This window comes from Bufo bufo, chromosome 2 (assembly GCF_905171765.1).
Source record: "Bufo bufo chromosome 2, aBufBuf1.1, whole genome shotgun sequence".
Classification (NCBI taxonomy): domain Eukaryota; kingdom Metazoa; phylum Chordata; class Amphibia; order Anura; family Bufonidae; genus Bufo; species Bufo bufo.
Genome location: NC_053390.1, coordinates 597,685,513 through 597,697,563, shown reverse-complemented (window position 1 = coordinate 597,697,563; position 12,051 = coordinate 597,685,513). Strand labels below are relative to the sequence as shown.

The window sequence follows — 12,051 nt, the reverse complement described above, 5'->3', positions numbered from 1 at the left end:
TGTAGGGCCAGGAAGACAAAGAGATTAAAAAAAAAATTCCCCACCTCCACTCTCCAGTGTTTTACAAATTACTGCACCATATAGATGCAACTCATTTATTTAGAACCCACAATGTTTACATCAAATCACATTGTTATGTTTTTGAGTCATAGGGAGAGTAATAAAGGTGCTGTCATGTTGGACTCCTGGAAAACCAATTCCCGATAGGACTCATTCCTACTTTTTAGGACGTTTCCCATGACAGCACCACAGGAGAAATACCAAATGAATCAGTACTTGATGGGGTCGGGGGCAACTGCTTGCAGGACCTTACACCCAAACACCAAGTCCTGATTGGTAAGTCCAGCCCTGTAATGTCTGCAAAATGTATTGTAGCTTGTTCAGGTTGCGGCTTTGCAAATCTGGTCAAGTGTGCCATTAGCCCTCTCTGCACTTGAAGCGGCCATGGCTCGGGTTGAGTGGGCTCTTACAGAGGGCAGTCCACCTCCTGGAGTTTGTATGTTTCTTTGATGGTTTCCTTGATCCATCTGGCCAAAGTCTGCTTTATAGATTCTATTAGACTTATGCTTCCTTTCATATTGGATAAAGAGATTAGAGTCTTTCCTCCACATTTCAGTGATCTGAAGGTATTTCAATACTATCCTTTTTACATTCAAACAACTACTGTTCCTGTTAGTTTCTGGGGAGGTACAAAAAAAGGTAACTTTATCACCTGTTCTCTGTGAAAAGGGGACAGCACTTTTGGCAGAAAATCTGAATCAAGGTTATCCTATTATCTAAGATTCTTAGGTAGGGTTCTTTTATGGACAACTCCCCTATCCTAAGTGCAGTAGTGATGGCCACTAGGAAAGCAAGCTGCACACATTTAACTAAATGCTAACAAGGTTTTCAACTTTTTTACAACAGGCGCAGGGAGATGATAAATCATCTCAGGTATCGTATATGTAATTTTGGATCAGTAGAATAATAATGTGACCTGTATATAGCTCACTTCTGGAGCTTCTGCTTATCAATGCAAGCTCAGTGGGTGTCTTACTTTGATCTGAAGTTTACTCGCTTGCGGTGCCTATGGATACACGATGCTAGTAGTTCCATTCCAGCCCCAGAAAAAGTACAAAATAGCTGACCTTGCCCATAAAATTCAGCTTTATTATACCATCAGAAGAGATTTAGCAGCAGTGTTGTAAGGTGCCTGTCTTTAGGACTTTCTGAAAATAGTAACAGGCTTCTCAAAATGATGGATGCTGCCTGGTTCACTTTGGCGCAACTTGCTAGTATACATATTAAACACCTTTCTTTTTTTCTCATGGTTGGGGTGCCATGAAATCCCATGAGATACAAGGTGAACTGCCAACTGTCTACTATACATAGAATTTCATTTATCAAAACTCAAAATAAGACTAGAATACAATCAGAGGTCAGCTTTCATTTTATTAGACAGTTTTTATAAATGAGACCCATAACTTTTTTTTATTATTTGATTTATAATTTTCATTTAATGATGTGCTGGAGTCCATTCCAAATAAGACTTTGCTCTACTGCTCTGTAATATGCTACCGTTCTGTAAGATGCAAAAGGTTAACCCTTTCACCCCTGGAGGTTTTTTAATTTTTGCGTTTTCATTTTTCTTCTCTATCTTCCTTGAGCCATAACTTTTTTATATTTCCATTCACATAGCTGTATGAGGGCTTATTTTTTGCTGGACAAGTTGTACTTTTTTATGCCACTATTAATTATGGCATAAAATGTAGTGGGAAGCAGTAAAAAAATTCCAAATGGGGTGGAATTGGAAAAAAAAATGCAATTCCTCCACCGTTTTACAGGTTTTGTTCCCACGGCATTTTGTTTGCGGCAAAACGGACTTTGCCCTTAATTCTCTGGGTCAGTATGATTATAACGACATCCCATATGTATAGGTTTTTTATGTCTAAATAGTGTAAAAAGAAATTTAAACTTTGATTAAAAAACAATTTTTTTTTTTACATCACCATATTCTGACCCCCATAACTTTTTTATACTTATGTCTACTGAGCTGTTTAGGGGCTCATTTTTTGTGGGACAATCTATAGTTTTTATTGCGTATCAAAAAAGTCTAGGTAAGCATGCGTCTCTAAATATCACGGAAGAATGAGGCGCTAAAAAATACAATCTTTATTTAAAGCGATTAAAAGAAATTAGCCAAACAAAGTAAAATAGGGGGATTTTTACACTCTCAAAAAACTCAAGGCCACATCTGGTGCGCTTGTTCATGCTAGAACCCACAGAGGACTTCCAACATATAGGCCATGTGTGTACGACGCACTAAGGAAGTCCAGTGTATATAGCGGATCTTCTATTGAACCTGTTTTCACCAAATGTACCAAGAGAGACTATATGGTCATATGTGTTCCCTCCAAAGTCACGTGTGAGTGGTCACACTAACTCGATGCAAACATATATAACATGAATCTAACGGATAGGTGAAGGGTGATAGAGGTTATACATTTAGTACATCAGGGGTTCAATCTGCTAGTTTAATTGGCAGCTCTCCGATATTAGCCCCGAAACTGTCAACCCTGTCAGCCTTTTTAAAACTCCTCAGCTAGCAATCATTCCCACATATGCGCCTGGCTCGACGCGATTCTTCAAATGTTAGTCATCAGGAGCTAGTAGTAATTATGTGGTAGTACAGCTGAGAAAACGCTGCCACACTGAAGGTGTATGGCAGAGTGTCCGGCACTCGTGTTTTCGTGAAGCGGCTGCCTAAAATGCCGGTTTATAAAGAGGGAAGACAGCCCCCTGGGAGGAGATAGGGCGACGTGCGGCCAATCAAGTGATGTAGAGGAGGGGCTCTTGCTCGTTCAGTCCCCAGCACTTAGCGGCCCCGAGATGAGTCGCCTGTCCTTGAAAAACAATTGTCAAGGGTGATTTCAGCCTGTTATTGTGGGAGGGGGGGGGAGGCTTTATAAGCTCCTCTCCCACAGGCCTCAGCGCTGGCGTCACTCCGTGCAAGTCAGGGATTATGTCAGTCACGCCTCTTCACGCTCCAGCCAGGTAAGTATGGCTGCCGGCGTCCACCTACCTTCCCTTCTCCTCCAGCGAATCTCCTTGTCCTCTCCCCCCGCACCGCTACCAGAGCGGCCACCCCCATCACCGAGGGCTTCTGCTGCTGCGGCGCTCGTGGCGTTTCGAAGGCCGGGTAGACGCTGGTCTCACCAGTCATCACCGGCCGGCGGGTCACGTGCTCCACGCGATCCAGGGTGGTGGGGGGGGTTCAGGCTCCTCCCCGTCCCCGCCTCTCCTGCGTGATAGCCTACAGCGGGCCGGAGGCACAGAGCTACACACAAGGCTTCCCGCAATTGTTCAATCCCACATTGTAGACTGCACATCCTTATTTACACAGGACAAACTGTGGTCCAAAATGATGGTTTTATGTACCCATAATGCAATCACCAATGAGTGAGGATGGGCTCATATGTTTGGGGGCTTGGCAGCATCATTCATAGGAAGGCTGTTTCCAATGCTTACCAAAAACCTCGGCCCATGTTAAATGTCCTTTGAGCACTCTGATCGGCCCACCAATTGTCTAAACCCATCAGTCTAAACCCAGCACTCATTTTCAGGGCCCACGGTTTGGGGGGTACTGGGGGGCATCCGCGGCGTGGGCATCTGCGTTCCAGCGCACTTCGGGGTTCTCGCTGTGGCATCGGGGGTCCTCCTGGAGCCAAAAAAAGGTGTTTTCTGGTGCGGGTGTTTTGTTCATGCATGTGCTTCCATATGCAGGCACGTATGTGGGCATCAGTCTCCACAGCAAATTAGAATTATCTCAGGCTGCCATACCTTTCCATATTTCCATGATTAATGGGGCAGGGGACTGGGTAAAGGTGACAGGGTATGATTAAGGGGGGCAGGGGACTGGCTATGGGTGACACTAGGAATGATTAAGGGGGGGCAGGGTCTAATTGAGGGGGCAGGGGACTGGGTAAGGGTGACACTGGGTATGATTAAGAAGGGCAGGGGACTGGGTATGGGTGACACTGGGTATGATTAAGGCCCTTAATCATACCCAGTGTCACCCATAGCCAGTCTACTGCCCCTCTTAATCATACCCTGTCACCTTTACCCAGTCCCCTGCCCCCTTAATCATACCCAGTGTCTGTCACCCTTATCCAGTCCCCTGCACCCCTTAATTAGACCCTGCCCCCATTTAATGAAAGATATTTGGTAAAAAAAACAAAACAATAAGAACAGGTACTCACTATTTGAAGTCTTCTGCTCCCTCCCTGTCTGCAGAGCACTGGCCGCTGCCCTCATACATTGAGCGGATCCTTCCGCGGCTCTCTGTGAAGGTGCAACACTTGGACGCTGCGCCAGCGCCCCTAAGCTCCTCCTCCACGCTCCGGAACCTGACCTGGCAGCTGCAGCGGCTCAGCTCACCAGGCTTGCCTCACACAATCTCGGGCCGGCCTGCTGTAAGAGACCGACTGCGAGCTGTGTCGGCCGCCCCTGTTGCCATGGCGCCCTGTGCGGCCACACAGCTCGCACACCCCAAAGGCCGGCCCTGATCAGGCAGCAGGAGCAGCGCAGCGAGGCAGACATAGAGACTAGGGTGGCCACTGGCTTCACGGACCTCGCCAACCACGCCCCCAAAACCTACAAACCACGCCCACCACAGTGAAGCCACGCCCCATCGCCTCCCAGGAACCGGGTGGAGGAGAGGTAAGAACTTGTGGAGGGGTCATGGGTGTCCTGGAGGGGTCGGGGGGGGGGGTGGAGCCAGTCAGTCCCCCCTTCACAGTAGTAGTTATTAACCCCTTTCAGCAGTACCCCATTAACAGTATTTATTAACCCTTTTCAGCAGTCCCCCGAGGGGTTAATAAATACTGTGAATGGGGAACTGCTGAAAGGGGTTAATAAATACTGTGAAGGGCCTTCACATTAACCCTTTTCAGCAGTCCCTCATTCACAGTATTTAACCCCTTTCAGTCCCCTCTTCACACTTATTTATTTCCCCCTTTCAGCTGTTCCCAGGACCCACACAGTAGTTATTATTAATCCCTTTCAAAATTACCAGTGCCTGCCCTTCACCCCTTTGAGCAATCCCCGACGGCCCACAGCACAGACCAGTGAGTACCTCAGCGCAGCTGCGCTCCTCAGAGTCTGTTCCTCCACTTCCTGCGTGGCCGCGCCTGCACAAACAAGAATTGACTGGCGCGATGCAGGCGCTGCCGGACGTGCGACTGATGTCAGTGCGCTCTATGCCGTGATGTGAGTGATCCTTAAAGTGCCCCGTACTCATCGAGTCTAGAGTCGCCGATGACCACAAAAAAGGAGAACTTCTGGCCGTCCGTCCTGGCCTTGTGCCGGACGGAGGACCAGGAGTTTAAAAACCGGACATCTGGTCACCCTAATAGAGGCGTGCATCTGGCGTGGGTTATCCTCTGCGCTCACGTGCTGCCCGCCATCTGCCGCCCACCCTCAAGACAGTCATCAGCCAGTGAGTGCCCCCCACCCCTGGCCCATACTGAAGGACTGGTCAGTGAACACAGAAATGTGCCACAGTAAGAGGACAGCAGCAGACTTAATATAAAGTTCATATGTGGTATTGGTTGGATATGGGTATTCTTGATAGGGGAAGGGCAGCAGCAAGCAGTGGAGTTTGGCGGAAGGGGGCCCTGTAGGATCATAGAGGACTCAGGAGGACAGTGTGCTTTCCTCCTACTCCTCCCCCCCTCACTCCCCGGGGAGAAGAGGGGGGAAGCACACTGTTCTCCTGAGTCATCTATGATCCTACAAAGCCCCCCAGCACATCAGTCACCTTGCAGGGGCGGGGGGAGAATATGATTGGTGGCTATGTGCACACTTAGCATCAGCAGCAATGAGTTAAAGGGGTTATCCAACCCCTATAATGCCCCCCAAAATGCCCGGGGCCAGGCACCTTACTTACCTCATTCCCCAGCACCCGCATTGCTCCTGATGCCCACACAGCCGCCACTGCCTCCCTCCCGCACCTGAATTCAGCACCTATTTCTTAAAGGTTTCTGACGGTTTCAGTAGAACATGTATACATTTTTTTATTGGCAAATGGGGGTGTGGCAGGGGAGGAGCCAGGAGGTGGGGTGGGCCAGGGGTGGGTAGTGGGCGGGGTTGGGGGCCCAATTCAGACTCTTGCTATGGGGCCCAGTGATTTCTGTGTACGCCCCTGGCTCCAACCCAGCACGGTTATCCATGTATTTAGGCTTCTATGGTTTCCTGCGACCACGGGAATTCACAGGTTTCTCTCTCGAATCAGAACACGGATAGGTCAATCCTTGGCACAGTCACGCCAGCTCCAGTATCCGTAGCCACAACCATAATAGGTAAATAGAGGGAGGCATATTTATGGCAGGTATCTCAAAGATGCTGTAGTAGTTATCTTGCACAGGAACAACTATTGGTAACGAAAGGGTTAAAGTGTGTCTGTCAGCAGTTTTGATCATGTCATAGTGTTAATAGTGCTAGATCTGGGCTGGGGAAAGCAGTACAAACATACTTTTTGTGGAGTTTTATTATAAGGAGTAGTGTGACTATGAACATTTATTCTGCCAGACATTGCTTCTGCAGGTGCCCAGGAGGCAGAGCTTCACTGTGAAGGACCTCCTACATTGAGCTGCTTCATAGCCCTTCTGCTCTGAGTTACAGTCAGGTCCATAAATATTGGGACATTGACACAATTCTAACATTTTTGGCTCTATACACCACCACAATGGATTTGAAATGAAATGAACAATTACAGCCTGAAGTCTGGAACGCATAGACATCACCAAACGCTGGGTTTCATCCCTGGTGATGCTCTGCCAGGCCTCTACTGCAACTGTCTTCAGTTCCTGCTTGTTCTTGGGGCATTTTCCTTTCAGTTTTGTCTTCAGCAAGTGAAATGCATGCTCAATCGGATTCAGGTCAGGTGATTGACTTGGCCATTGCATAACATTCCACTTCTTTCCCTTAAAAACTAGTTTGTTTCATTTCAAATCCATTGTGGTGGAGTATATAGCCAAAAATTTTAGAATTGTGTCGATGTCCCAATATTTATGTACCTGACTGTATATCTGTAGCATCCAACCAAGAGACCACTAAATCCGTCACTCAGAGCAGGAGGGGAGGGTCTGTGACAGGGCTCGAGGCAGACAACACTTCACAGTGAAGCCCATCTCCTAGGTACCTGCAGAAGCAGAACTTAGGAGAATAACTGCTCATATTCAAACTGCTCCTGATATCATACACTACAGCACGGTGGCTCAGGACAAGGACAACATCTGCATGGAGTTTCTATGTTCTCCCTGTGTTTGTGTGCGTTTCCTCCGGGTACTCCAGTTTCCTCCCACACTCCAAAGACATACTGGTAGAGAACTTAGATTGTGAGCCCCATTGGGGACAGTTGGATGATAATGTCTGTAAAGCGTTGCGGACTATAGTAGCGCTATATAAGTGCATAAAATAAATAAATACTACAATATATAGGTCTGCCTTCCTCCCCACCAGCCCCTACCTAGTGCTGGTCAAAATTGCTGATTCCCTTTAAATTTAGTTGGCACCAGTCTGTACCTCATTATTCTTGCTGTGACTTACACATACAGAAAATTATAACTAATATTTATATGTCTACACTATTTATTTACATGGAGTGCTGAGAATATGAAAATATGGATTGCTCTCCAGATCTTCATATCTATTCCTGCTAAATCAATGCATTTTGGCATACAATTCCAGGTTTACTTGGCAGACCATCAAGATATCAGCCAGGTGTCAACCCTAATAATATATGAAGAACTGTCAGCACGAATAAAGTGATGAGCTGCTCCATGCTCTGCAATAGTGACCACAGCTGACTATCAGTGAAAGTAGGAATGTCGATTGTTCCTTTTCTACACACAAAAGAAGCAGCTGCAGCTTGCTCCTGATAGAAGCCAGGCAATAAATAGGAATCCATAATTACTTTCATTGAACTAAAAATAGCGGCTCCTGTCTTGGCCGAGTTGGGTTGTTCTTTCATGCTGTCATGGTGATATGGAGAATGGGTATATGCTCAGTCTATTTCCTACAGCAGACGTTGTGAATTATTAATATTTTATTATTATGCAAAAATCTCCTATCAAAAAAATACTGTTTCAGAGGCTTTAAAGGGGGTTTTACAAACTGAAGTGGCTTCGGAAGGCTAGTAGCAGTTTTGGGGTCATTTTGGGAGGGGGATCTAGATTGTGACTGCAGTCTCCCTAACATAATCACAAGTCCAAAAAACCATGGAGCAGATTCATGGCATTGTGGCTCAAATGCAGGGAGTAATGCAGCTTGCCTAGGATCTGGCTGTAAGACTTCAACATTGTGTTTGGACAAAAGGCTGGGCGATACTTGTGTGAATAAAATGATTGGAGGTGACTTTAACTCGGTAGTTAATGGGGGGGGGGGGGGAAGATGGGAGACATGCAGGGGACAGAGTAGGGACGAATGGACCCCAGGACAGGGTATTGAAACCAATGATGGAGGGCGTGGGCCTGCTAGATCCATGGCGCCAACTCCATCCAGACGATGGGAGTTTCACATTTTACTCGCACTCTCAGAACTCGTGGTCTCGAATCAACTACATATTCTTACCCCATTCGATGATGCACAAGGTGGAGCTGGCGAAGATCGGAGCTATCATAATATCTGATCATGCGCTGATTACATTAGTCTTGACAGATACCTACCCCAGGGGTCCAGATTATATCTGGAGCTTCCCCTCACACTTAAGCTCCAGTGAAGAGTTTCTAGAGAAACTAGTCATCTGGTAGGAGGACTACAAAGCGGAGAATGAGGCCCACATTGTGAGCCCTGACTTATTCTGGAGCGTGTCAAAGGCAGTAATAAGGGGGAAAATCATGGGTTATGTGACCGGAATACAGAAAAAAGCTCAACTTCTTTTTAGCCAGGCAAGCCAGAAGGTTAGGGAAACATACCTTAGCTTTACCATAGACCCTTCTGAAGTTAACAAGAGGAGGTGGGTGGAGGAACACCAGAAGTTTGAGAAGTGTATAAAGGATAGGGAATCTCTAAGGAGCTCGGAAATGGAGGCCAGGTTGTTTAAATACGGGAACAAGTCCGGGAAACTATTGGCTAATTTGGCGAAGGGTCTACGACAACCACAATACATCTGATGCTTAAAGAACCCCGAGGGAAATTTAGTACACAATCCAGCGGAGATTAACTCAATAGTGGGGGCATATTATGAGAACCTGTATAAAGATAAGGCCCCGTTTGACTTGACTAATTCCCTTTTGGATAGAGTTTGACTTCCTAGACTGAACGATGATCAGCTCCAAGCCCTGAATTCGGAAATTTCCCTGGGAGAACTACAGGAAGTAGTCAAGCACCTAAGTAATTGAAAAGTGCTGGGTCCAGATGGATTCACTGGGGAGTATTACAAGGCACTGTTGAACCAGGTCTCACCAGTTCTACTAGAGCTGTTTAATGGAGTCCTTCAGGGACACATGTCATTGGATAAGGAAAATACGTCCTATATCAAACTACTGTCTAAGCCAGGAAAGGATCCTTTACTTCCGTGATCCTACAGGCCTATATTGTTAATTAATGTAGATGCTAAAATCCTAGCTAAATTTGTGGCGGATTGTCTAGCCAAAATTTTGCCGCAACTAATAGGACCGGAGCAGGTGGGGTTTGTTCAGGGAAGATCAGCAGTGACGAACATCAGGACAGTGCTGAGGGTCTTGGATAGAGTACATCTACCTAGGAAGGGTGAACTTCCAGCCATGCTCACCTTGGACGCAGAGAAAGCCTTTGATAATGTCAGGTGGGCATGGCTGGAGGCAGTCTTGGATAAAAATGGGATTCTCGGGTGCTTTCAGAACATTCCTGTCACAGATGTACCGTAATCCACGGGCTAGGGTTTATATCCAGGGCTTCCTATCTAAACCATTTAGTCTGCGGAAGCGGACCCGTCAGGGCTGCCCATTATCACCCCTTTTGTTTAACCTAGCTTTGGAACCATTAGCTAGAGAATTGTGCGGCTCTAATGTTTTTGAAGGTATCAAGGTGGGAGACACTCAGATGAAAGCAGCATTGTTTGCAGATGACGTTATTGGCCAAACCGAGGGAACATTTGGGGAGGGTGCTTGAGAGGTTTGGGAGCTATTCTGGGTATACAATTAATGTCTCCAAATGTGAGCTGTTACCCCTAGCTCAAGGGACAATGACTCATATCAAATCCTTAGGATTCGGTATTTCTCAGGCCTCGTCGCAAATCACTTACCTGGGCATCAAGATAGGGAAATCTCCACATTCCATTTATCAACTGAACTATCCACCATTGCTGACCAAAATAAAAAATGACCTGGACAGATGGCAGAATCTGCCTTTGTCACTGGTAGGACGTTGCCACTTGGTTAAGATGATGGGGGTGGCGAAACTATTATACCCACTTCAGACCATTCCTATACTCCTGCGTCATGCAGATGTCAAAGGGCTAGAGAGCAAGTTCATTCACTTGATCTGAAATGGGAAGAAGCCTAGAATTTCCCTGAGGAAATTAAAACTGCGGAAAGAACACAGAGGTCTCAACTTCCCAGATATACGGGGTTACAATATAACCTGCCTCAGCAGGCACATATTAGATTGGTTTAATGACATGTCTTACTATTCCAACTTATGTATGGAAAGACAGTTAGCTGCGCCCTGGGATCTGCTAGCTCTATTACATTCAAAATTGCCAAAACTCCCGTATGTGGCAAGGCAATCGCTAATCTTAAGGGATACTATCATAGTATGGAAAAATATTAGGAACTTATTTGGTCTCTCGTACCACTTTTCCATCCCGGGACAAAATGAAAAATCATTCAGGTATTGGGCGACTAAGGGGGTGATGAAAATGGGGGATCTCTTTCATGGACGGGAGGCTAGGTGGGATACTATATCGGAATTGGAGGATAGATGGAACTTGCAGGGCCCAAATCTGTTTCCCTATACCTAAGTGAGGAATTATGGGAAGAGCCTAGTCAAGGATGTATCCAAGGAATTGCGATGGAACAAATTTCTTGAGAACAAAAACAAAACCTCCATTTCAGTGTTATATAGTGTAATGAGCGATGCATGGGAAGATTCTATATCTGAAGGGCTATTCAAAAAGTGGGGCAATAAGCTGGGCATCGAGGATGTTCAATCAGTGGCTCGTGCTGGCATACTTGCCTTAAATAAGGCAGTGTTAAATGAAAGGATGAGGGAAACACATTTTAAGATTCTCCACCATGCACTGTACGGTTTTGACCTGCCGGTGACAGCGGCGAGACCGGACAGAATTACAGCCTGACTTAAGTGCGCCACTCCAAAACGGACTTGTTCCACGGCCTATGGAGTTGCCCGAAGTTGGGAGAGTTTTGGAAGCAGGTGACCCAAATCTTGAAACAGACCTGCAATCGTCGGACAGCTCTATCGCCGACGTTAGTTGTACTTCAGGCAGATACCAAAGGGGAACCCAGGGTTAGTGGGGTGGGGGACGAGACGGGACTTACCATGTTAGGACACAAAGTGGTACTAGGAGCTAAACAATGCCTGTTATCACGGTGGCTTGAGTCAGAGGTCCAGAGTGCCGAAATGCTACTCAGACAACTACGCTAAATCTTTCATTTAGAATGGCTAGACGCTCTAACCGGAAAATAAATCTTAGGAAAAAAACTTTAATGGACATGGAAAAGGTTCATTCTGGATTATAAACCAGATTCTGAGTATAATACACTGATGGAACCATTTTTAACTGACAGCATGGTATTTACAAGAAGATCTGAAGGGTCAGCTAGGTAGATTGAAAATAAGAGGATGATGGCTTTCTTTTAGATGAGGTCCATGTCCAGTGAATCGTGCCTATACTGAAGAAGAAGATCAGGGGGAGTATAGGGGTTATCCAGAGAGGTGAAGGGTAGGGGGGGCTCTAGGGGGTGGGGGAGGGAAAGGGGGGGGGACCGAGTAAAAGAATTGTTGTGTTAACAGATAGTTATAATTACCTCAGTGATGAGATAAATTGAGTTTTGTAATGCATTTTAGATA

General features: G+C 46.3%; 1 protein-coding gene across 4 annotated transcripts in view; it reads right to left on the bottom strand.

Annotated features, from left to right (window-relative positions):
• Positions 1-235: 235 nt before the first annotated feature.
• CAMK2D (calcium/calmodulin dependent protein kinase II delta) overlaps positions 236-12,051 on the bottom strand; it is a 420,621-nt gene continuing 408,805 nt past the window's right edge. Inside the window, exon 20 of one of the 4 annotated variants that reach the window (XM_040418340.1) lies at positions 236-679. In XM_040418340.1, the coding sequence (XP_040274274.1) occupies positions 673-679 (7 nt within the window). In that variant the 3' untranslated portion in view covers positions 236-672. The remainder of the gene's footprint in view (positions 680-12,051) is intronic. The other 3 variants (XM_040418343.1, XM_040418344.1, XM_040418346.1) reach the window with 3 other exon arrangements.